This window comes from Oryctolagus cuniculus, chromosome 10 (genome assembly GCF_964237555.1).
Source record: "Oryctolagus cuniculus chromosome 10, mOryCun1.1, whole genome shotgun sequence".
NCBI classification, from domain to species: Eukaryota; Metazoa; Chordata; class Mammalia; order Lagomorpha; family Leporidae; genus Oryctolagus; species Oryctolagus cuniculus.
In genome coordinates, this window is record NC_091441.1 from 111463753 (window position 1) to 111490259 (window position 26507).

The 26507-nt window shown below is 46.7% G+C and overlaps 2 protein-coding genes across 6 annotated transcripts in view; one reads left to right on the forward strand and one right to left on the reverse strand.

Moving 5' to 3' along the window:
• CNBP (CCHC-type zinc finger nucleic acid binding protein) overlaps positions 1 to 26507 on the forward strand; it is an 81055-nt gene that overhangs the window by 14257 nt on the left and 40291 nt on the right. For all 5 annotated transcript variants that reach the window (XM_051851777.2, XM_070051020.1, XM_070051017.1 and 2 more), the window contains exon 3: positions 16580 to 16697. The gene's annotated coding sequence lies outside the window, so the exon portion shown is untranslated. The remainder of the gene's footprint in view (positions 1 to 16579; positions 16698 to 26507) is intronic.
• On the reverse strand, positions 8646 to 9239 carry LOC100342885 (mitochondrial import receptor subunit TOM20 homolog). Its single transcript, XM_051851778.2, has one exon. The coding sequence runs from the start codon at positions 9152 to 9154 to the stop codon at positions 8717 to 8719; it is 438 nt and encodes a 145-aa protein (XP_051707738.1). The 5' UTR covers positions 9155 to 9239; the 3' UTR covers positions 8646 to 8716.

The window sequence follows — 26507 nt, forward strand, 5'->3', positions numbered from 1 at the left end:
ATTGGAAGTGGAGCAGCCGAGTCTAGAACCGGTGCCTATATGGATGCTTTAACCCACTGTGCCACAGCACCAGCCACAGATCTCTCTCTCTCTCTCTCTCTCTCTCTCTCTGTAACTCTACCTTTCAAATAAATAAATCTTTTTTTAAAAGTCAGAGTTACACAGAGAGAGGAGAGACAGAGAGAGAGGTCTTCCATCCTCTGGTTCACTCTCCAGATGACTGCAACGGCCAGAACTTTGCTGATCCGAAGCCAGGAGTCAGGAGCTTCTTCCGGGTCTCCCTTGTGGGTGCAGGGGCCCAAGGACTTGGGCAATCTTCTACTGCTTTCCCAGGCCATAGCAGAGAGCTGGATCAGAAGTGGAGCAGCCGGGACTAGAACTGGTGCCCATATGGGATGCTGGTGCTTCAGGCCAGGGCGTTAACCCTCTGTGCCACAGTGCTGGCCCCAAATAAATAAATCTTTAAAAAAATAAATAAAAAGAAGACGAAAATGAAGAAAGAAATATGTGTGCTATACCATTGTCTTAAGAAATGCATGACTGGAGCCAGTACTGTGGCATAATGGGTAAGGCTGCCGCCTGTGGAGACCAGGAGGAAGCACTTGGCTCCTGGCTTCGGATCGGCGCAGCACGCCAGCCTTAGCGGCCGTATGGGGGTGAACCAACGGAGGGAAGACCTTTCTCTCTGTCTCTTTGTCTAACTTTGCCTGTCAAAGAAAAAAAAAAAGAAAGAAGAAATGGGTGACTGTCTCGGTCTTTTGTTTCCCCATTGTTGAGGGTAAACTGATAATTCAGTGCATCTGACTGTTGGCATGCAGGAATTCAGGCCCTGAATGGGCCAGTCCTCAGATTTTCCAGGGAAATTAGAAATAGATATTCCAAAAGAAATACCCTGGTTTTTCACTTTTGGCAACTAACTCCAAGTGTTTTAAAATATCATTCATGCCAAGATTAAAAGCACACTCCAGCCCACTCACCTACTTCACTTTCTCCTCAGCTCTCCTGTGGGGTCACCCAGCCCTGGTTTCCCACTTACCTTTTTTGGGTGCTGCTTCTCACCTGTTTTGCTGGATCTTTCTTTTGATTTCCCTTTAGATGTTGACGTTGCTGATGGCTCTGCCCTACATCTTCTCTTCTCCTGGGCAGACTTCCCTGGGGATCTCAGTTACCCTCAGATTTAAGTAACTGTGGAGGTGCTGACAGTGTCTTAGTCTAGATCCACCACCCAAACGTGAACTCCAGACCTAATGCAATGGAAGAACTGACTTCCCCACTCCACATTTCCCTAACCTGACCATGTGTCACCCTGTCCCCAGTCCACCCAGACCGACTCGTATCTCAGTGGTACCACCCAATTGCACAATCCGGAAGCCTGGAGGCATCTTGGACATCTCCTTTCTCTTTGAGCCCCACATGCAATCCATATACGTTCTTTGTCTCTTCAACAACTAGACATGGAATTCTCCCTGAGGACCAGGCTTGTGTAGGATTCTGGGAAGCAGCAACAAAGAGGGCAGGCATCTCTCTGCCCTCATGGTACCCACAGTCTGGCTAAGGTGATGGTTTGCAACCAGTCTACACAATTAATGTAAGGAGAAATTACTCAACAGAAGTCAGTAAATGAGGACTAAATGAGTTACTGTGATGCAGGATGCTTAGAACAGTGTCTGGCCTACAGCAGTTGCTCAGTAAGTGCTAGTTGTTATTGTTAGAGAAAGTAAGCAAACCCACAAAAGCAAAAAGCAGAAGCTATTGCAGAGTACAAGAGATGGAACCTCTTCCCTCCAGGATGGGCCTTGAAGGTGTCTCTGAGGAACCACATAGAGAATGACACCTTTGGGCCAGCGCTGTGGAATAGCAGGTAAAGTCATCACCTGCAGTGCTGGCATCCCATATGGGCACCGGTTTGAGTCTCAGCTGCTCCACTTCCAATCTGGCTCCCTGATAATGTGCCTAGGAAAGCAATGGAAGATGACCCAAGTCCTTGGGCTCCTGCACCCACATGGGAGACTTGGAGAAGGCTCCTGGCTCCTGGCTTCAGATCAGCACAGCTGCGGCCGTTGTGGCCATTTTGGGAGTGAACCAGCAGATGGAAGACCTCTCTCTCTCTCTCTCTGCCTCTCCTTCTCTCTCTGTGTAACTCTGACTTTCAAATAAATAAATCTTTAAAAAAAGAGAGAGAGAGCAAAAGAGAATGCAGGCACGCGAGAGAGAGAGAGAGAGAATGACTCTTGAGGGATGAGAGGAAACCTCAGGTAGGCTCTGGGGAGAGATCAAAAGGTGGTGCCAATCTGGGCCAGGCTGGAAGTACACAGAGCATCCACCCATGTCAGCCACACTTCAGAAGTAGAGCCGATGAGATTTGCTGGAGGTGGATGAAGCAGGGGCATGTGGGGAGCAACTCGGACTAGACTAAGTTACTGGAATTAAGACTTATTCTATGCATCTGCTCTCCCACAATATGGCGCTGGGAGAGGAGTAAACAGCTTCTACACAGCTGCCTTTCACCAACTTGACAAGCTGCAGGAGCTGCTCCTGATTGGAGGAGAGCAGCGTGCTTGGCGTGTGGGTAGCAGAGTTGGGATTGGTGGAAGAGGACTATAAAGGAGGAGAGAGACAACATGCACCGGGAACATCTAAGGGGAACACCTGAGGAACATCTGAGCAGCCCCCAAGAGAGCCGGCCGGCGGTGTGCCGCTTCCCCGCGGAAGTGGGGAAAGTGGCAGGGGGCAGCCAACCCGGGAAGAACCAGCAGCCAACCCCGGGGAGGGCCGAGCAGACAAAAGAACAGCGCAGGGTCCTGTGTCGTTCCTCCACGAAGAGGGGGAGCGACAGGGGCAGAAGGAATAAGAGGTGACTGCTGTGTTCCTGGCTTTACTAAGCCAGTATCATTTATTGAAATGGGGAAGCCTAGGGCAACACCAGCTGGGAGGAGCACCTGCTGGGAGGTGATGCCCAGCAGCCCATTTCCTCTGGTCACTTGAATCCACCTTGGCCTTTCCTTCTCTGCCACCCGCAGGCCAGGCTGCCAGCCTGTCTCCTTGTGCTCCTATGACAGCCTCCATTCTGCTGGCTCCTCACCAGTCTGCAAATAGGGTAGCCTTGTCTACACAAATCTTTTCTGTCACCCCTCGCAAGCAACTGAGTGCTTAGTCCATGGGTTCAATAGGTGCTTATTGACTTAAAGCCTTAAAGGGTATTGCAGGCAGAAGAGATTCAGATTCTCAGTCAAGTGGTCTTTCTACTTACTTCCCTTGCACTCACTGCCCGATTATTCTTTCTTTTTTTTTTTTTTTTAAGGATTTTCTTTATTTATTTGAGAGGTAGAGTTACAGACAGAGAGAGGGAGAGACAGAAAAGTCTTCCATCCCCTGGTTCACTCTCCAGATGGCCCCAGCAGCCGGAGCTGATCTGATCTGAAGCCAGGAGCCAGGAACTTCCTCCAGGTCTCCCACACAGGTGCAGGGGCCCAAGCACTTGGGCCATCTTCCACTGCTTTCCCAGGCCATAAGAGAACTGGATTGGAAGAGAGGCAGCTGGGACTAGAACTGGTGCCCATATGGGATTCCAGTGCCACAGGCAGAGGCTTAGCACACCATGCTACAGCACTGGCCCCAGCGTATTGTATTCCTATGAGATGCATGGTGGCAGCAGCCAGGACTTTAAATTCAAGAGAATGGGACCGGCGCCATGGCTCACTTGGTTAATCCTCCACCTGCGGCATCGGCACCCTATATGGGCGCCAGGTTCTAGTCCCGGCTGCCCCTATTCCAGTCCAGCTCTCTGCTGTGGCCCAGGAAGGCAGTGGAGGATGGCCCAAGTGCTTGGGCCCTGCACCCGCATGGGAGACTGGGAGGAAGCACCTGGCTCCTGGCTTCGGATCTGCTTAGTGCCAGCCGCAGCGGCCATTTGGGGGTGAACCAATGGAAGGAAGACCTTTGTCTCTGTCTCTCTCTCACTGTCTATAACTTTACCTGTCAAATAAAAAAAAATTCCAGAGGGTGCATTCTGCTCAGGTAGCTACTTCAGTCCGGGGACCTAGCACACTTTGTTTCTTTTTTAATTGGCATGTTGGGGGTTCCTAAAACTATCTTCAGGTTCAGTGATTTGCTAGGAGGACTCAGAACTCAGAAAAGCTTCTGTATTCATGGTTACAATTTATTACAGCAAAAGGATATGGATTAAAATCAGCAAAGGAAAAAGTGCATAGGGCCAAGTCCAGAAGAGAACAGGAAGAGCTTCCAAGCTTCCTGCTGTCTATAGCAGAGGAATTGGTTGGACAGTGTTTAATTCTGCCTGCTGTAATGTGTTGCTCACAGGAAGCTCACCCGGTCCCAGGGTTTTATTGAGGGTCTGTCACACATGCATGGGGCACCCATATGATTGATCTTAGCTTTTCAGTCTTGAAACCCTCCCCCTCAAAAGTAGGTCAAATTGGATGTGTGGCCCAGGAACACAAAAGCCAGACATTCAACATAAATCACACAAGCTCAAGCTATTTGGCATGGCCCAAGGCTCCAGACACACGGACACTCTCATCAGGCTGGACATCCCAAGGGTTTATTATTTATTTTTATTTTTTATTTTTTTGACAGGCAGAGTTAGTGGGAGAGAAAGAGAGAGAGTTATAGACAGTGAGAGAGACAGAGAGAAAGGTCTTCCCTTTGTTGGTTCACTCCCCCAATGGCCACCACGGCTGGCGCTGCGCCAATCTGAAGCCAGGAGCTGGGTTCTTCCTCCCTGTCTCCCATGCGGGAGCAGGGACCCAAGCACTTGGGCCATCCTCTGCTGCTCTCCCGGGCCCCAGCAGAGAGCTGGACTGGAAGAGGAACAACTGTGACCAGTACCAGGTGCCCCAACCAGGACTAGAACCTGGGGTGCTGGCGCCGCAGGTGGAGGATCAGCCAAGTGAGCCACGGCGCCGGCCCATCTCAAGGGTTTAGAGGTTATCTCCCAGGAGCCTGTCAGGGGATAGGCCCTTCTTTGGAAGTGTAAGGTTTGAGCATCCCAAGCTTACTGTTTCCCTTTGGTGCATAGTTGGTCTGAACAATGATCAAGTTTATCAGCAAATTGAAACTACTGCAAGTATGTAAAAGAGAGAGAACTGAATACAAGGAATTGGCTCTGAGAGTGATGGAACAGCTAGGAAGCTAAGCAGGAGGCGGGGAGGGAACTGGAGATCAGCAACAAGGAAGGACAGGAAGTCCCTCCTGCTTCTAGGATGGACGTCGTGTCACCGGAGCCCTGAGACTGGAGACTTCGGTGGGAAGCAAAGCCCTGGTGGAGCTACCTGCTGGGCTCTGGGGCCACAAAGGGTGGGGGTTTCCTATTAGGAGCCACAACTACACAGGAGAGTCGGCGAGCCCACCCTCACCCACAAGAGAAAGAGACAGAAATACTGGGCAAATGGCCTCCTGTTGGCTGAGCCCCGCTGAAAGATTTCCCATTGACTGAACTCAGCTGGAAGGTTTTCCCCTTGGCTGAATCCAGAAAAATAGCTGCTAAGGACCTTGGGAAAGGTAGTTTCCACAAGGGCAGGGCTCCCCTGGAAATGATGAGACAACTTTCTCTTGGGGCCTGTTACAGTGTGGCTGACACTGGGCCAGACCCTTCACCCTCACCATCCCACTGAGCCCTGCCTGGGACTTGCCCTGCTAGCAGATGTTACCATGTCCATTTTATGGAGGAAGCATTTTGGGGACTCAGATCAAGAACAACAATGTGTTAGGGGCAGAGAGGGAAAAGGGGCTGGATGCTTCCTCTAGTCCCAAAATGTATAGAAAGTTTCTGCAGAACTCTGCAGGGCAGGAAGGAGCCCTTTGTAGCCACCAGAGCCTGCCAGGTAGGAAGAGTAGGGCAACAGTACAGCACGTTTGTTATTAATTCACACAGCAGAGAATTTCCTCCTGCCTGGAGCCTCATTTCCTTCCTCAGTCATATCGCTGCCACTCAGCCCTCCCCCTGGGAAGACGTGGGCTCATTCACAGCAGATGTGTCTGCATGGAATCTTTCCTGTCAGTCATGCTTGCTAGGGTGGCTGGTGGCTGCAGTTTTTTCACCTCTCAAAGACCTGTTTACTTTATTTCTCACCTCATTTTCGTGCTGTTGCTCAGTTACGTCCTCCCAATCGCACAGGCGATTAATCACACTTCCTGGGAATCCAGGCCGCTCAGGACCTCCCGTAAGTGGCTTTGAGCACATCTCTGAACCATGCTGGCTTTCTGGTCTACAAGGAGAACCAGCACTTTCGTCCCACCCCTGTTTTTGATCCAGCATCCTGGCTGACTTCCCTGTGCTCCCAGATAGGAAGTGGAGATAAGGGTGTTATTTCTTCACCCTCAAGCTCTGTGTCCAAAGATTCTGTCTAAATAAAATTTTCTTTGGTGTGACAATGCTAGGGTGGTTATATACAAGAATTGAAATCAGTTCTAATTCTTTGAGGAAAGCACACACAGTGAATGTATAATTTATTAAGTTTTTTTTTAAAGATTTAATTTTTTTATTTGAAAGGCAGAGTGACAGAGGGAGAGAGGGAGAATCTTCCATCCACTGGCTCACTTCCCAAATGGCCACAAGAGCCAGAGCTGGGCTAGGTTGAAGCCAGGAGCCTGGAACTCCATCTGGGTCTCCTGTTGGTGGCAGAAGCCAAGTTCTTGAACCATCTTTTGTTGTATTAGTAAGGAACTGGATCAGAACCGGCCCTCTGATATATGATTCTTAACCTGCTGTGCCAGAACACCAACTTCATATTAACGAGTTTTGAATCTTTTAACTTTTCTTTATGCTTTTTTTAAGAAAAAGATTATTTTATTTATTTGAAAGAGTTATAGAGAGAGATAGAGACACAGAGACGTCTTCCATCTACTAGTTCACTCCTCAAATGGCCACAGTGGCCGGAGCTGAGCCGATCTGAAGCTTGGAGCCAGAAGCTTCTTCTGGGTCTCCCACATGTGTGCAGGGGCCCAAGGACTTGAACCATCTTCTACTGCTTTCCCAGGCCATAGCAGAGAGCTGGATTGGGAGTGGAGCAGCCGGGACTCAACTGGCACCCATATGGGATGCCAGCACTTCAGGAGGAGGCAGCTTTACCCACTAGGCTACAGTGCAAACTCCCTCCCCCAACCACCTTGACTTTTTTTAGTAATAAAAAATGGGAGCTAAAACTAAAGCTAAATTTATTTTTTAGTTATTTTTATTTGAAAGGCAGAGAGACAGACAGACAGACACACACACACACACAGCTCATTTGCCAGTTCACTCCCCAGATGGCTGCAACAGCCCTGTCTTGGCCAGGCCAAACCAGAAGCCAGAAATTCCATCTGGTCTCCCACATGAATGGCAGGGGCCCAAGTACTTGGGCGATCTTCTGCCTTCCTAGAGACACTGGTAGGAAGCTAGATCAGAATTGGAGCAGCCAGGACTCAAACTGGCACTCCAGTATGGGATGTGGGCATCCCAAGCAGTGGCTTAACCCACTCCACCTCAATGCTGCCTCTGACCCCCCCCCCCTTTTTTTTTTAGGTAGAGAGAGAGAGAGCGAGCTCTTATCTGCTGTTTCACTTTCTAAATGTCTAGAGCCAGAAAATCAATCCAGGTCTCCTACATAGGTGGCAAGAATCCAATTACTTGAGCAATCACTGTTGCTGCCCAGGGTCTGTGTTAGCAGGAAGCTGGAGTCAGGAGCTCAGGCTGAACATTGAACCTAAGTATTCTGATGTGGGATGTGGACATAGTACACAAGTCTTAAGTGCTAAGCTAACTGTCTGCTTCTATCTATGTATTTTTAAATCTTTTAAAAAGATTTATTTCTTTATTTTGAAAGGCAGAGTTACAGAGGGTGGGGGGAGAGAGAGAGAGAGATCTTCCATCCATCAGTTCACTCCCCAAATGGCTGCAAAGGCTGAGACTGGGCCAGGTTGAAGCCAGGAACCAGGAACTTCTTCCATGTCTCCTATGTCAGTGGCAGGAGCCCAGTCACTTGGACCACCTTCTGCTGCTTTCCCAGGCACATTAGCAAGGAGCTAGATGGGAAGTGGAACAGCTTGGGCTTGAATTGTTGCCCAAATGGGATACTGACATCACAGGTGGTGGTTTAACCCCCTACGCCATGACACCGGCCCCTAATTTTTTTTTTTTCATTTTAATTTTATTTCAGAAGCAGAGAGATAGAGAGTAACACAGAAAGCTCTTCCATCCTCTGTTTCATTCCTCAAATGCACACAACAGCTAGGGCTGGGCCAGGCCAAAGCCAGGAGCCAGGAACTCTATCCAGGTCTCCCACATGGGTGGCAGAAACTCAGCTAGTTAAACCACTACCTGCTACCTCCCAGCCTGTACAAGAAGCTGGAACTGGAAACAGAGCTGGTACTCAAACCCAAGCACTCTGATACAGGTTGTGAGCATCCCCGGTGGCATCTTAACTACTGTGCTAAGTGCTCGCCCCTGCTTTATTATTTATTTTTTTAGTATTTATTTTTTAATTATAAAATCATTTTTTATTCTCATATAATAAATCATACCTTCTAGACTACTTGAGACAAAGTGTCATCTCTTTGAAATTACCTCATTATATCCAGGAGAAATTTTTAAAAAGGAAGAAAAAAATAAGACTTTCTGCTTAAAGTTGGGTTTGTATAGAGTAGGGTTTTGTTTTTTGTTTTGTTTTGTTTTGTTTTTTTAATATTTTGAAGTGAGATTTTATTATGTTGAAATTCTTCATTCCACATCATCTTCAGCCAAGCTCTGAGCACTTACAATTCTCTGACTAATTGTTGGGAGTTTAGTGCGCAGCATCTGGAACACTGGCAGTGGAAGAGTTTGCTGCAATACTTGCAGCAATTGCTGTGGCTGCCCACATACAGCAATTGCATTTGTCAGATGGTCCACACCCTTCTCATATTCACCTTGAGCTAGTAACTCTTCACCAAGCTGTATTTCTTCAAGGAAGAACTTCTGAACAGCTTCTGCATCTTTAAGGTCAGGTAACTTGGAAAGCCCAGCTCTCTCTTTGGCAAGCTTTTGTTTCTTTCTTCGTTCTCGCAACCTGTTCTTGAAGTTGGGGTCACTCCGTCTCTTGCGGTCGAAGTAAATGCAATACCCGATGAAAAGGGCCCCGCACACGCCGGCGGCGATGGCGCTGTTCCGGCCCACCATGGTCTCTCAGCTGCAGAATGTGATGGCAGCGGCGAGGCCTCCGAAGCAACGGTTGGCCGCGAACCCGTGGAGCGGACGGCGCCGCTCTTGGGTTTTGTTTTTTAAAACATGAATGAGCTTCAAGATTAGACAGACTTGTCTTATTCTCTCTCTCTCTCTCTCTGTCTCTCTCTCCCCCGAAGGGCAGCTGGGGCTGTGTAGACAGAAGCCAAGGAAGGTGGGCAGTGTCCCTGCCCAGGGCCCAGGCATGAGGGATTGTATACCTTAAACCCAAGAGACAGCAGTGAGGCCAGCTTTGAGATCTGCAGGAAGCTTGCTCCTCTTAGCCTGGTTGTAGAGGTCCATCACAAGCTATGTGATCAGGGACAAACCACAAGATGACCCTGCAATGACCTTACAAGCTGGCCTTAACGATCACATGTGAAAAATGACTGAAATCGCTCTGCCAGCTTCCCTGGTGCTTTAAGACAGCAGTCAGGACCTTGCTGATGCTCAGCTTAGGGGCCAGTCCCCACATAAGGAAGCCACCCTACCAGCCTGCCCCACCTCTGTCCTCTCAGGGCACCCACAGACCCTTGCTTCTGAAACCTCCGGACCCTGACATTCATCTTCTGTGCTGAGACTGCTGCAGTGGCAGTTGGGTGTGATCTCCGACCAAACAGCCTTGTGAAGTGTCTGGGGAGTGAACCTTCACTTCCTCTTTTCATATCCTTCCCCATCCCTGGCACATACACACAACTAACCACAAACAAACAGCGTGGAGAGTACCACATCAAGCAGCTCAATAAATCTTTGAATGAATTATTGACTTAAAGCAGACTGTCAGATTGATTAATCTGTGCAGCATGTGAGACAAAGTAGGGAGTACAAAGATAATTATATTTGCAATACTTTGCCTTCAGCTTAGTGGAGGAAGACATAAACAATAATTTATAATGTAATGCAAACTGGTGTCTTAGCTACTTACTGCTATATAATGAACAATATACACATTAGTGTCTTTTTAGAATATTTATTTATTATTTGAAAAGGAGAAAGAGAGGATAGAGAGCGATATTGTGCATCTGCTGGTTCACTCCTCATATGTCTGCAACAGCTGGGACTAGATCAGGCTAGGCTGAAGCCAGGAACCAGGAACTCCATCTGTGTTTCCCACATGGGCAGCAGGAACCCGATTACATGGGCTTCCATCTGCTGCCATCCAGGTACATTAGCAGGAAGCTGGGTGGGAAGCACAAAGCAGCCAGGACTTAAACCAGCATTCCAGCATGGGATGTAGACACCCCATGCGGCAGCTTAGCTCTCTGTACCACCATGCCCACCCCTAACTTAGTGTCTTTAATGATTTGTTTAAAATGTATCTTTAAAAAAAAAGATTTATTTATTTGAAAGGCAGAGTTACAGATAGGCAGAGGCAGAGAGAGAGAGAGAGAGAGAGAGAGAGAGAAGTCTTCCTTCCGCTAGTTCACTCCCCAAATGGCTGCCATGGCTGGAGCTAGGCCAATTCGAAGCCAGGACCCAGGAGCTTCTTCCAGGTCTTTCATGCTGGTGCAGGAGCCCAAGGACTTTTATCAGAGACCACTCATGTAACCACCTACCTCAACTAAGATAAGTGCTGCACACAGAAACAAACTGCTGTGGACCACTGAGAACAAAGTAACTCGTTCTGCTACAAAGATGTGATAAAGGGGGCCCAGCACCATGGTGCAGTGGCTCAAGCTGCTGGTTGTAACAGCAGCATCCTATATGCCTGCCAATTTGAGTCCCAACAGCTCCACTTCTGATCCAGGTCCCTGCTAATGCACCTGGAAAGCAGTGAAACATTACCCGAGTACTTAGGACCCTGCCGCCTACATGGGAGATCCAGATGGAGTTCCAGGCTCCTGATTTTGTCCTTGCCCAGCCCTGGCCATGCGGCCATCTGGGACTGAAGCAGCAGGTGGAAGACCTCTCTCTCTCTCTCTCCCTGCCTTTCAAATACATCCTTGATTAAAAAAAAAAAAAGGATTTCATAAACGCATTTGCTCATTTGTTCATGTTACAACTATGTACTGAACATGTAGTCGCTCAGGGTTCAGCATAGATGAGATAGGTGAGCTCCTATGGAGTGTAGCTGTGGTTTCAACATGGTTCATTCCCTTGGAAACTCATGTGGAAGTTTGACTGCCACTGTGGTGGTATTGGAAGGTGAGGCCTTTAAGAGGTGAATAGATCGTTGTGTAAGATTGTCTGTCTGTCTGTCTTTTTTTTTTTTTTTTTTTTGATTAATGTCTCTTTTGCATCATTGAGTTTCTTTCAACAGCGTTGTTATAAAGCAAGGCGGCCCCTTGTGTTTTGTGCCTGTTTGCCCTTTATGGTCATATTGTAACACAGCAAGAGGATGCCCAATCTTCCCAGTTGTGACTACCTAACCATGGACTTTAACTCTTCAGAATTGCAAGTTAAATAAACTTCTTTCATTTATAAATAGCAACAAACTGACAATGATAGGTGTCAAAAAATTCATACAGAGCATTGTTGTTCAGTGGAACACCCACATCCCACATTACAGTCTGGTTCCTCAACATCGATACCAGCTTCCTACTAACACACACCCTGGAAGGTAGCAGGTGATAGCCCAAGTACTTGGGGCCCTGCCACCCATGTGGGAGACCCAGATGGAGTTCCTGGCTCCCAGCTTCAGCCTGGCCCAGCCCTGGCTGTTGCAGGCATTTGGGGAGTGAACCAGCATATGCAAGATCTCTCTCTCTCTCACTCTCGCTGTCTCACACTCGCTCTCTTTCTGTCATTCTGGATTTTAAACAAACTTTTTTTTTAATGAGGTTAAAAAGTATAGTATTTGAGGACTAACATCCTATCACAGATAGTCCCAACCCTGCATACACAGAGACATGATGTGTTGACTTAGACTCAGCGCCCTGTTACCCATTTCTAATTATAACTAACATTTGTTTTCACATACATCATCCAGTGTAGTCCTCACACCCAGCCAAGAAGAGCCAGTCCAAGGAAGCAAACATTTGGGCAACCTACACACTAAACTTTGTGCTAGGGGCTTTCCTATGCATTATCTCAGTTAATCTTCCCCCACAACGCTGTGAAGAGGTTGTGTCACTATCTTGATCTTGCAGTGGAAGGTATAGGGTCAAAGTCAGTACAATAAAGGGCAGAAGTCCAGTTCCAACATGAATCCTTTGATTCCAAGTCGCAGACTCCATCCACTCCCTGCAGCTCTGCCTTTCCAAAAGCAGGGCCTGCCATGGGCAGGGGGCCAGGCTGCACATTCTCCAACAGTTCATTTCCATACAAGGGTGTGCATGAGTCAGAGATGCTTTGGCAGGACTAAAAGAAGATGCTTATCATATTACCTTGAATTTGTCTTCCTTTTTCAAACAAGAACACCTGGCATGTACCATGAGTAGAGAAAAATACATATAAAATTTCCCTGTGTATTTACCTAGGTTTTCAAATTTACCAATTAGCTCATTCCTTTAAAATTTCAAGATGCTTTACCTGAAAAGGTGGCTAGGGATTAAAGAAAAAATATTCAGCATGTTAATTAAAAATGTAAATAATATACTACTTAGAATAAGTTTATCATATTTTCCAGCTTTATATATATATTTCATAATTATTCTTAAAATAATTAGTCTTAGAATAACCCTATGATAAGCTCAGTATTTGTGTGTTGGAAGTGTTAATTAGAAGTAAGTATTTATAATTTACCACAGTTGTAAACTTGATTTGATACTTCTTCATATTCATTAAAGCAAATTAGAAGTGGTGCAAGTCTCTCTCAACCTCTGAGAGGCCCTGCTCTAGCTGACGTGAACCACATCGAATCTAGGACTGACTTGCTTTCTAAAATTGCAGGGAAGTGATCTGCTTGGATCATGTTCAGCTTGCTGCCTATGTTGAGCCCTGACAAAACACATACTCGAGGGTGGACAGTGCTTGGCTGGCTGGGGGAGTCCTGCTGAGGAAGTCCTATGGCTTCCTTCCCGCCCCAGCCTGCCGCAGGTCTTCCAGTGTCCAGAGCACAGGGGCTGTCAGCACGTCCCAGTAACCCCGCTGGCCCCAGGCTAGGGCTGGAACTGAGCGAGAGGCTGTCTGAAATAACTCTCGCAGTGGCTGAGCCTGATTACAATTCTTTCTCAATATAGTCTCTGATTTGCTTTCCAAAGGTCAGCAGCTTGAGTTAATGTGTTTCATGGACAACCTGATCAGCGTGTATTTAAAAGAGGGAATTTTTGTGAGAGCACTTAAAAAAAGTTTGTGGAAAAATGAAAGTACAAGTGTATTTTAGTACAGAGTTTTTTTTTTTAATTTATGTATAGTTTTTCACAATACATTTTCTTTTTCTTTCTTTTTTTTTTTTTTTTTTTTTTTTTTTTTTTTGACAGGCTGAGTTAGACAATGAGACAGAGAGAAAGTCTTCCTTCCGTTGGTTCACTTCCCAAATGGCTGCTATGGCCAGTACGCTGTGGCTGGCACACTGCGCCGATCCGAAGCCAGGAGCCAGGTACTTCCTCCTGGTCTCCCATGGGGTGCAGGGCCCAAGGACTTGGGCCATCCTCCACTGCCCTCCCGGGCCATAGCAGAGAGCTGGCCTGGAAGAGGAGCAACCGGAACAGAATCTGGTGCCCCAACCAGGTCTAGAATCCAGGGTGCAGGTGCCGCAGGCAGAGGATTAGCCAAGTGAGCCCCGGCGCCGGCCCACAATACATTTTCATGCACTTTTGAAAGGCCCATGTATGCATGAATCTCAAAATTGGTTTTCACCAAAATAAAGTTAACTTGCTATTTCCCACCAACTCTTTGGAATACCCTTGTAGGATTTGAAAAAGAGGATAGAGCTTCAGGAAACTGAGAAAACACCAATTAGAAGTTCCTTCCCCTCATTCTTGATCTGTACTTTTCCCAACATAACCATAAAGAAAATAAAAACTGGAAAATCCTCCATGACCTCAGCATTCCTCCTCCAGGCCTTATCCTTACAGGGCTGTCTTTTGACAAAGCTGTAACTGATACAAATTTGTGTTCTGTCTTTTCTCCTAATGTTATGGGCTCCAGCAGAAGAAAACCTATTTGCTTAGAGGCAGAGGCTTTGCTGTTTATCCTAGAGTGTGATATCATAGAAAGTTTGAGGAAGTTGAAAAATGTGTTTATAAGCCTGTCACCCTCACTGAACAACTTCACTGTTACATGTTCTAGGTCTGTTTTGTCCTCTGTGTCCATAGTTTACACATTTCACAATAGTATGTGTTTAAAATCACTGCATACTCTTAGCACTCAAAATAACTCTGAAAGTCTTTTACGTTCTCCTTACCAGTCCTATCCACTCACATATTTCATTTTGACAGTTGGAATTAAAGCAGAAATTCCATTTAATGATTGTGTTCTGTCACTTTATATTATGAACATTTAGTATTTCCTTATATTCTTTGTCATTTTTTTTTCCTTGAATTTTCCTCTAAGACTTGAAAGTGGGGAAGGTGTCTGGCATGACAGTTTACCAGCACTTGGGAAGTTCACATCCCATATTGGAGTACCTGGGTTTTAGTCCTGGCTCAGCTGCCATTTCCAGCTTCCTGCTAACGTTCACCCTGGGCTGTTGCAGCCACCAGATGGAAGTTCTCTATGTGTGTGTGTCTATGGCTCTACCTCTTTTTTTTTTTTTTTTTAAGAACTACTTATTTATTTGAAAGTTACAGAGAGAAAAGGAGAGGGAGAGAGGGAGAAAGGGAGAGAGGGAGAGAGGGAGAGAAAGAGAGGTCTTCATCTGCTGGTTCACTCCCCAAATGGCTGCAATAGCTAGGGTTGGACCAAGCTGAAGCCAGGAGCCTGGAATTCCATCTGGGTTGCCCACATGGGTGGCAAGGGCTCGAGCATTCAGGCTATCTTCTGCTGCCTTCTCAAGCAGGAAGCTGGGTCAGAAGTAGAACAGTGCTCATATGGGATGCTGGTGTTACAGGCGGTGGCTTAGCCCTCTGTGCCACAATACCAGCTACTCTGCCTTTCAAAGAAATAAAATTTTAGGAGCCAGCGCTGTGGCATAGCGGGTAAAACCACTCTCTGCAGTGCCAGCATCCTATATGGGCTCAGGTTCAAGACCTGACTGTTCCACTTCTGATCCAGCTCTCTGCTATGGCCTGGGAAGTAGAAGATGGCCCAAGGTCTTGGACCCCTGCACCCATGTGGGAGACCCAGAAGAAGCTCCTGGCTCCTGGCTTTGGATCGGCGCAGCTGTGGCCACTGTGGCCAACTGGGGAATGAACCAACGGATGGAAGATCTTTCTCTCTCTCTCTCTCTCTCTCTCTCTGCCTCTCTTTCTCTCTGTGTAACTCTGACTTTTAAATAAATAAATAAATCTTTAAAAAAATTTTTAAAAACGTCTTCAAAGAATTACAAAATAATTAATGCTTATTTGTTACAAGCAGAATAACCCAAAAATTACATGAAAGAAAAATTATATCTGCCCCACAAGCTATTCCAACCATGAAGTAATAATATCAATGGTCTCAGGTACCCAACTCTGTATCTTTCTATTTATCTTTCATACATTAAAAAGTAAGCAAATATAGTCCCTGTGTCGGGGCACAGCAGCTTAAGCTGCCTACAATGTTGGCATCTTATATGGGTACTGATTCAAGTCCTGACTGTTCCACTTCTGATCCATTTCCCTGCCAATAGGCCTGGGAAAGCAACAGAAGATGGCTCATATACTTGGGCTCTGTACCTACATGAGAGACCATGAGAGATGGAAGTCCAGGCTCCTGGCTTCAGCCTGGCCTAACCCTGGCTGTTGTAGTTGATTGGAGAGTGAACCAGTAGATAAAAGATCTCTCTTTCTGTCTCTTGCTCTCTCTGTAACTGTTTCAAATAAATAAATAAATAAATCTTAAAAAAAATGGGATACTAGGGCTGGCACTGTGGCATAGTGTGTAAAGCTGCCTCCTGCAGTGCCAGCATCCCATATGGGCACAGGTTCCAGTCCTGGCTGCTCCACTTCCTATCCAGCTCCCTGCTAATGCCCTGGGAGGGCTGAGGAAGATGGCCCAAATTCTTGGGGCCCTTCACTCATGTGGGAGACCCCAGGAAGCTCCTGGATCCTGATTGGCCCAACTCCAGCCATTGCAGTCATTTGGGGAGCCAACCAGCAGATGGAAGATCTCTCTCTCTCTCTCTCTCTCTCTGTCTTTCTGTAACTCTGCCTTTCAAATAATAAATCAATAAAAAATTGGGACACTATGCATATTTCTTGCTAACTTGCTTTTTTTGGGTATATGGCATATATATTACTCTAGGTCAGATGGTATAAATGTAACTTGCTCTTTTAATCAGGTTCATGATATTTGATGGGGAAGATTTATTATAAATTTCTAAACTATTTTGCTAATAACAAACTTTCCTGTTGTATGCAGTTTTTGGTCTCCGCAAGTAATCCTGCAGTGAAACACCCAGGTGCATCTACCCGTCTGCTCTGCTGCTTTTGTTCTGTAAGCTGGATTTGCCAAAATGGGATTGACAAGGTCAACAAATGTATGTATTTATTTGTAACTTTTTTTTCTTTCAAGATTGATTGGTTTAAAAGGCAAAATGACAGAGAGACAGTGATCTTCCTATCCTCTGGTTCACTCCCTAAATGGCCACAATAGCTGGTGCTAGGCCATCTGGAAGCCAGGAACCAGGAACTCCATCCTGATCTCCCACATGGGTGACAGGGGCCCAAGTGGGTCATCTTCCACTGGAAGAGGAAGAGCTGGGACTCAAACCTGTGCTTCTATACGGGGATGCCAGCATCACAGGCAGCAGCTGACCTCGCTGAGCCCCAGTGTAGGCCCTTGTATTTGTATTCTTGATAGTGTCAAATTACTTCCTGAGCCGGTTACAGCAGGTCACACTCTAGCAGCAGTGGACAAGAACGCCTTTTTCTCTGAGCCTTTACAGGCACTGCACTCTATCTCCCTTTTTAGTTTAAGGTTCTCCTGACAAACCAACTGTTGTGTTGCTAAGTCCGCAGAATCCTCCTGAACACCAGCCTCCTAGTGGCATCGCCTTATTGCTTGAATTTGTATTTCCCCAACAACTACAGTTTTCTCTTGAATGTTCTCTGTTATAAATTATCTGTACAGATAATCATTCACCATTTTTCTATTGGATTTTAATTTGCAGAAGCAATTGACTGAAAGATTAACTGGGGATGTTAAGCGTTGTTGTAGATGTCACAACTTTTTTTCTGCTCTGTGCTTTGTTCTCAGAATTAATGGTAACTTTTGTCACAAATTTTAAAAAATTTATTTATTTGAAAGGCACACACACACACACACACACAGGGAGAAAGAGAGATCTTGCATCCACCAGTTTACTCCCTAAATGGCTGCAATGGCCGCAGCTGGACCAGGATGAAACCAGAAGCCTGGAACTCCATCCAGGTGTCCCACATGGGTGGCAGGGGCCCATGTACTCTTCCACTGCTTTCCTAGGCTCATTAGCAGGAAACTGAATGAGAAGCAGAGCAGCCAGGATTCGAACCGGCACTCATATGGGATGCCAGCTTTGCAGGCAGGCATCTTAACCTGCTGTGCCATAACACTGGCCCATAATTTTTCATTTTGAATCAGAATATCTGTGTGTACATAGCCTTTTTTCCTACTGATTCAAGTAATTACTTTCAATGATTTCCCTGGAGAAAAGCCCTGGGTTTTGAGTATATGGTGTAATTTAAAGACTTTACCAGCCATTTAAAGCAATACCAGCGAATCATCAGTAATGACCTTAACGTTGAGTACAACACAAGCTCTGTAATAGACCCAGAGTTTCCAGGAATGCTCACATTAACCCCAAATATACCTAGACCCTAATGCTGCCTCTCGTAGAGAAGCAACTGACCTTTGGCCTTATTTCTGCTGTGCTAGGCACTTTCCCTATCTCATTCAGAGGCTTTCCTCTGCCCCCTGCTTTCTTATCTCCTTTTTGCAGCTGAGTAAGCAAGCGCAGAGCTGAGTAGGGAGATCCAGGATTGCATCACACCCTCCGTGTGGCTCCAGAGCCCATGGGCTGTCCACCGCACTGTCCCTGAGGTGACATTTGTGAGCATGATCCAGACTACAAAGGCTCTTTTCCAGCCGTTCCAGCCACTTCCCTGCTTGTTCTTCCTCGTAGGGCACACTTTTAGCCCAATAAATTCCTTCTCGCTCTTCAAGACTCACGTGAAATGCTTTCTCCTCGGAGCAGCGTTCCAGTTCTGTCTCTCTTGGGATGGTGACTCCTCTTTGTTTTAGATCACTTAAGTGTCAGTCTCCCTGACGGAAACCAGCTCTGTGCCCCACGTTGGGTTATCAGTGGAGAAGTTTGGAAAGTGTCTTTGCCAGCTGAGCCTGGTGAGGGGTCTCGTATGGTGAGCTCAGTGTTAGGGAAGGGTGGAGCTGGCATGGAGCTGGTAGGGCCAGGTAGGCTGAGTTGCTAAGAGCCTTGCTCACCATGCAAGAGACTAGATTCAATCCCGTGGTCAGGGGTGGGGGAAGCCAGTTGAAGGGCTTAAATATGATCAGACTGGGGGAGGCCTGGATGGATGACAAGCCCAGACAGTCGAGGTGCAGAATAGGCAGCTGGGATGGAAGAAAGGGTGGATCTGGGCCAGCATTGCGATACAGCAGGTGTGCCACCACTGGAAACCTAGCACCTCATACTGGGGTGCAGGTTCCGGTCCTGGCTGCTCTGTTTCTGAACCAGTTTCCTGCTGATGTGCTTGGGAATTCAGCACAGGATGGCTCCAGTGCTGGGGGCTCTGCCACTCCCATGGGGAGACCAAAATGGAGTTCCTGGCTCCTCTCCTTGACCTGACCCAGACCTGGCTGTTGCAGCAATCTGGAGAGTGAACCAGCAGATAGAAGGTGTTTCTCTCTCTGTCTTTCCCTCTCTTGCTATCACTCTGCCTGCCAACTAAATAGGTAAATAAAATCTTTTATTTTATTTTATTTTTTGACAGGCAGAGTGGACTGAGAGAGAGAGAGAGAGAGAGAGAAAGGTCTTCCTTTGCCGTTGGTTCACCCTCCAATGGCTGCCGCGGCCCATGCGCTGATCCTATGGCAGGAGCCAGGTACTTCTCCTTGTCTCCCATGGGATGCAGGGCCCAAGTACTTGGGCCATCCTCCACTGCACTCCCTGGCCACAGCAGAGAGTTGGCCTGGAAGAGGGGCAACCGGGACAGAATCCGGCACCCCGACTGGGACTAGAACCCGATGTGCTGGCGCCACAAGGCGGAGGATTAGCCTAGTGAGCCGCGGGCGCTGGCCAATAAAATCTTTAAAAAAAAAAAAAAAAAAAACTTTAAGCCGGCGCCGCGGCTCACTAGGCTAATCCTCCGCCTGTGGCGCCGGCACACCGGGTTCTAGTCCCGGTTGGGGCACCGGATTCTGTCCCGGTTGCCCCTCTTCCAGGCCAGCTCTCTGCTGTGGCCAGGGAGTGCAGTGGAGGATGGCCCAAGTGCTTGGGCCCTGCACCCCATGGGAGACCAGGAAAAGCACCTGGCTCCTGGCTCCTGCCATCGGATCAGCGCGGTGCGCCGGCCGCAGCGCGCCGGCCGCTGCGGCCATTGGAGGGTGAACCAACGGCAAAAGGAAGACCTTTCTCTCTGTCTCTCTCTCTCTCACTGTCCACTCTGCCTGTCAAAAAAAAAAAATAAATAAATAAATAAAAATTAAAAAAAACTTTAAATGCAAAAAAATTCAAAGAAACCTTAGAAAATAGACATTATGAAAGCTATTTAATGAAGTTATAATCACTCTACTAGCTTTGATACAATGATGTGGAAATGGAGGCAGCTTTTCAAATTACTTGTATTTATTATAGAATAACTCAAATAACAGATGATTGTTCAACATGCAGGTATCTGATAGCTATGGGTTGAATGTGTCTCTCGAAGCTCACATGTTGGAAATTTAATTCCCAACAGCGTTTGCCTTCATGAATGGAGTAACGTCATTAGTGTGGGAGTGGGTTTCTTAGCACAAGGAGGGGCTTATTATGAATGCCAGTTCATCTCCCGCTGGCGCTCTCAAGCTCTGTGGCCCTTCTGCTTCTGCCATGGGACAAGGAAGCCAAAAGGCCTTCACTGCATGCCTGCTCCATGCCCTTGGACTTCCCAACCTCCAAACCAGGAGCCAAATATGTTTCTGTTGTTTACCAGTTACCCAGTCTATGACATTTCTGTTCTAACACAAAGCAAGAGCTGGCATTGTGGGGTAGCAGATTAAGCTGCTTCCTACGGTGCCAGTGTCCCATACAGGCATCGGTTCGAGTCCTGGCTGCCCCGCTTCCAAATCCAGCTCCATGCTAATGAGCATGGGAAAGAGGATGGCCCATGTGTGTGGGCCCCTGCACCTATGTGGGAGACTAGAGGAAGCTCCTGGCTCCTGGCTTCAGCCTGGCCCAGCCTCAGCCATTGCAGCCTCTGCAGCCATCTGGGGAGTGAAGCAGTGGATAGAAGATATCTTTCTGTGTGTCTTCTTCTCTCTGTGTAATCCTGACTTTCAAATAAATAAATAAATCTTTTTTTTTAAAAATCAAAAAGTAATTAAGTATTTTTCTTCAGAATTATAAATGGTTAAAGAGCATTTCAATTTATTTACTGGCAAAAAAATTTATTTACTGGCATGTGTATAAATAAATATTATATAACATAAATGCATTTAAGTGTAATATTATTTATGTAGTCAGCATATGTATTGATATATTTACTTATACATATGCCAGTATATCAATCTGTAAGTATGTATCTATCTAGAAACCAATTCCTTACCGTTAAACACTGAGATTGTTTGGTTTTTCAGTATTATAAAAGTCCTACATGAGCATCCTTACAGTTAAAGTATTTGTATGCATCACTGAATATGTCATTAGGGTAAATTCCCAGAAGTGAAATAGATGGGTTAAATTAAATACAACCTCAAATATTTTCTCCAGTTGTTATGTATTATATTTTAAATATCAAAGTGTTATCTCAAGCTGGCTTACGGTAGAATCAAGGAAAAGAACAGTATTAGAAGTATGCGTTTGATGTGTGTTTGTGGGACTCATCCAGGTTGCACCAGCTGTCCTGTTTAGTGAGTTTAATTGCTGTGCATTTTTGAGGACCATGACCCAGTGGTCTCAACTATACTGCAGGCTTTATTCAGCTCTCACCGATGTCTCTTTTCTGGTCCACAATCCCAAATGCCACTCGCAGGATCCCACATGCCCCTGGTCCCTCCAATCTGTGACCCAGTTCCTCTGTCTTTCCTTGTCTTTTGTGGCCCTGACACTTTTGGAGAGGAGGGGCCAATTGTTTGGGGGGAGGTCCCTTATCTGGGTTTGTCTGCTATGTTCTCCTGATTAGACTGAGGTCATGCATGGGCGGGAAGGATGCCAGGGGTGCCGGGCGTCACATGGGGGTGACGTCATTGTGTCTCATGGATGGGGATGTTTACCTTGGTTGCTTGGGCAACCAAGGAGATGTCTGCTGGGCTTCTCCACTGCAAAGTCACGACTTTGCCCTCTGCGATTACTAAGGACTTTGTAGGAGAGACTTTAAGGCTCTGTGGATCAGCTGTTTCTGCTTAAACTTTCTCTTGTGCTTTAGCATTGGGTGGTGGGGTTTACCTGAGCAGTTGGAGCTCCTGCAGGAACTTCACATTTCTCTCATTCCTGCCATGTTTGTTGGTTATTAGTTTATTAATCAGCAAGGAAGAGTTGGCCTTTCTCATCTCTCTGGTCATTCAGTCCTTTCTCTGTGTTGTTGGACTTATGGAGATTTATTTGCTTATTTTTTAAAAAAAGATTTATTTATTTATTTAAAGTCAGAGTTACATAGAGAGAGAAAGAGAGGCAGAGAAAGAGGGAGAGGGAGAGGGAGAGGGAGAGGGGGAGGGAGGGGGAGAGGGAGAGAGAGAGGGGGAGAGGGGGAGAGGGAGAGAGAGAGAGAGAGAGGTCTTCCATCCACTGGTTCACTCCCCAATTGGCTGCAATGGTCAGAGCTGTGCCAATCCGAAGCCAGGAGCCAGGAGCTTCTTCTGGGTCTCCCACGGGGGTACAGGGGTCCAAGGACTTGGGCCATCTTCTGCTTTTCCGGGCCATAGCAGAAGCCGGATTGGAAGTAGAGCAGCCAAGACTCCAATGGGTGCACATATGGAATGCCAGCACTGCAGGCAGCGGCTTTACCTGCTACACCACAGTGTCAGCAACTGTTACCTTTCTAACCAGAATTTCCTGACAGGGAACTTCAGCATGAGTGACTCCGTTTTGAGTTTTAGCCTGCTCTGTTGGGACTCAGTGTGGGAGCACAGTCCAAAACAATGGCTCTTGTAACTTTTCATTCACACTTGTAATGGAGACCCCAGCGCATCCACTCATCCTACGGAAGAGAAGGCAGGGACACCCCAACTTACTAACTTACTAGCTGGTGGCAGGGACACCCACTCCTGTGGCCTTCCTGCTGAGCACAGTGCATTTCTGGGGCTGGCCCCGCCTTTCTCTTCATCTGTGTGATTACTGAGCAGAAAGTCCTGGGCGAGCCCAAATGACTCAGAGCTGAGAACCAAGAGGGCCAGGGTGGGGTGGCGCGTGGTGCAGAAGTGCTTGATTACTCACAGGAGGCAGAGACACTGTCGGACAGGGACTGGAGAAGGTGTCGTGGCGTCGGGCCAGGACGAGCTGGGCCCGGGCCAGAAGCAGCCTAGAAGCTGTACAGGAAGGATCTGAGGAGGTGGCCAGAAGAAGAACAGTCTGGAGAGGTGGAACAGAGCCAGCACAGGGCCTCGCCTGCCAGTCACAGGGCTGCAGTTTCCGTTCTGCAAAGCTGCAGAGACACTCAAGGATTGGTTGGTTGGTTTCCTTTTTTGTTTTGGAGGTCAAATATATAGATCACAAAATTTGCCATTTTAACCGTTTCTGAGTGTGAAATTCAGTGGCATTAATTACAACAGTGTGCAACTATCACCCCATCTGTTAATTATAGTGGTGTGCAAAATCACTCTTATTTTCAGAACTTTCCAGAAACTGTGTACTCGTTAAGTAATAAATCCCATTCTCCATCTCCCCCACTCCTGATAGCTTCATCTCTGTGAACTTACCTACTGTAGATATTTCATTTCATACCATGTTAAGTGTACAATTCACTGGCATGGGGCCCGCATCTTGGCATAGTGGGTAAACCCACCATCTGTAAAACTAGCATCCCATATGGGTGCCAGTTTGAGTACTGGCTGCTTTACTTCTTACCCAGCTCCCTGCTGATGTGCCTGGGAAAACAGCAGAGGATGCCCCAAGTGCTTTGGCCCCTGCACCCACATGGGAGGCCCGGAGGAAGCTCTTGGCTCCTGGCTTTGGACCAGCACAGCTCCTGCTGTTGTGACCATTTGGAGGCTGAATCAGCAGATGGACGACCCCTCTCTCTCTCTCTCTCTCTCTCTCTCTCATCTCTGCCTTTCAAATAAATAAATAAATCTTTGAAAAATATATCAATCACATTAAAAAAACACAAAATTCAGTGGCATTAAGTATATTCGGATTGTGACAAGCAGTCACCCCATCTCTTTTCATCTTTGTAAACTGAAACTTTGTACCCATTAAACACTAATTTCCCATTCCCCCCACCCCAGCCCCTGACACCCAGAGTTTATCTCTACGAATTTGAGTATCTAGCTACTTCATGTAAGTGGGATCAGCCAATATTTGACTTTCTCTGTCTGTCATTGTTCTCTTAGTATAATGTTTTCAAGGCTGGATACAAGTCCATTGTGTGTGCAATGATATTCTTTTCCACATTTTGTTTATCCGTTCATCTATTCTTGGGCATCTTGATTATTTTCTACCTTTTGGCTATGGTGAGTAATGCTGCTAAAAACATTGATATACAAATATCTGTTCAACTTCCTGCTTTTCTTAAACCCAATTTTTAAAAAGGATTTATTTATTTATTTGTTCGAAAGGCAGAGTTGCAGAGAGAAGGCGAGACAGAGATTTTTCATCCACTGGTTTTTTTCTTCAAATGGCTGCAATGGCCAGGATTGGGCCAGGCTGTCAGGAGCCAGGAACTTCATATGGGTCTCCCATGTGTGTGCCGGGGCACAAGCACTTGGGCCATCTTCTGCTGCTTTCCCAGGTTTATAAGTAGGGAGCTGGATCGCAAGCAGAGCAGCTGGAACTCAAACCAGCACATGTGGTAGGCAGTGGCTTTGCCCCCTATGCCATGATGCTGGCCCCAATTTCTTTTTTTTTTTTTTAATGTTTACTCATTTATTTGAAAGGCAGAGTGACAAAGAAGGATAGAGATCTTCCATCTGCTGGTTTACTCCCCATGTGGCTGCAATAGCCAAAGCCAGGAGCAAGGAACTCCATTTGAGTCTTCTGTATGAGTGGCAGGAACCCAAGCACTTGAGCCATCATCTGCTGCCTCCTACGGTGCGCGTCACCAAGGAGCTGGATCAGAAGCAGAGGTGGGACTTGAACCAGGCTCTCTGAAATGGGATGTGGGTGTCCAACCTGCTGTGCCACAGTGCTCTCTTTTCAACTCTCTGCCTTTGATTCTTTTGGGGATATGTCTAGCACTGGGATTGCTGGGTCATATGGTGGTTCTATGTTTAATTTTTTGAGAAACCACCAATCTGTTTTCCACAGAGGCTAGAGGATTTTCCGATTCCCCCCAACAATGTATGAGAATTGCAATTCCTCCACATCTCGACCAACACTTGGTATTTTCTGTTTCCATTGCTTTTTAGGGCTGAATAATATTCCATTGAATGTGTATGCCATATTTTGTTTACCTGTTCATTTGTTGCTGGACACTTGGGTTGTTTCCACCTTTTGGCTGTTGTGAATGGTGCTCAATGAACACTGGTCTTTGAGTCCTTGTTTTAGTTCCTCTGGGTATATACTTGGGAGTGAAACTGTTGGATCATAGGGTAATTGTATGTTTAACCTTTGGAGAAATGGCCAAGCCATTTCCCACATTGTGCATTCTCACCAGCAGTGCATGAGGGGCCCTGTGCATGAGGGGCCCTGGAGGGTTTTGAGCAAGGCTGGAATGAGATACCCTCCCAAAGCCACTTCCCCTGCGGTTTTACCCAGGAATTGGGAAACCACTTCCGGGTGAGCAGCCTGCTTCTGGTCTGTTGTGGCCCCACCCTGAGGGGTTTTGTTCCCTTTTGGTGTCTACATTCAGTTCTGAATCAATCACTTCATTCCTTAATCCTAATATTTCTCATCGTGTGAAAATTCTGAGTAAAATGATTAATCTCCCCATTCCAGCAAATTTCAGCTTTGTTGTATATTTTATCTTTGTCTTGAAAACTTTCTTCTCAGAACCTGTTGGATTTGGGAAGAGGGTTGGTGTCCTGGCTCTGTGACCATCAGCTTGCTGCCTTAGAGGGGACAGCTGAGGTGGTTTGTTGTTGTTGTTGTTGTTGTTGTTTTTCAGAAAACCGTCTTTCTACTTCAGGAAAAGACAAAGATCCTGGTTATATAGTATATCTTCATAGTACTTATGATATTCTCCATCTTGATGTTGAGCTTTTAAACTGAGATCATAATTATATTTAGTTTTATGCCAAAATCTCTAGTTTATGTTTTTTATTTTTTTAACAGGCAGAGTGGACAGTGAGAGAGAGAGACAGAGAGAAAGGTCTTCCTTTTACTGCTGGTTCACCCTCCAATGGCTGCTGCGGCACACCGCACTGATCCGAAGCCAGGAGCCAGGTGCCTCTCCTGGTCTCCCATGCGGATGCAGGGCCCAAGCACTTGGGCCATCCTCCAGTGCCCTCCCGGGCCACAGCAGAGAGCTGGACTGGAAGAGGGGCAACCGGGACAGAATCTGGTGCCACAACCGGGACTAGAACCTGGAGTGCTGGCGCCACAGGCGGAGGATTAGCCTATTGAGCCGCGGCACCAGCCTCTAGTTTATGTTTTAAAACTTTTTTTAAAGAGTCATTTATTTATTTGAAAGGCAGAGCTATAGAGAGAGAAGGAAATAGATATCTTCCATCCACTGATTCATTCCCCAAATGGCTGCAATGGCCAGGGCTGGGCCAGGCCAAAGCCACAGGAGCTTCATCCATGTTTCCCATGTGGGTGACTAGGATCCAAGCACTTGGGCCATCTTCCACTGCTTTCCTAGGCACATTAGCAGGGAGCTGGATTGGAAGTGGAACGGGCAGGACTTGAACCAGTGCTCACATGGGATGCTGGCATTGCAAGTGGTGGCTTAATCTGCTGTGCCACAGCACTGGCCCCTAAAACATTTTTTAAAATTTAATTTCTATTTGAAAGATACAGAGACGGAGAGGGAGTGACAAAGAGACAGATGCAGAGAAATCT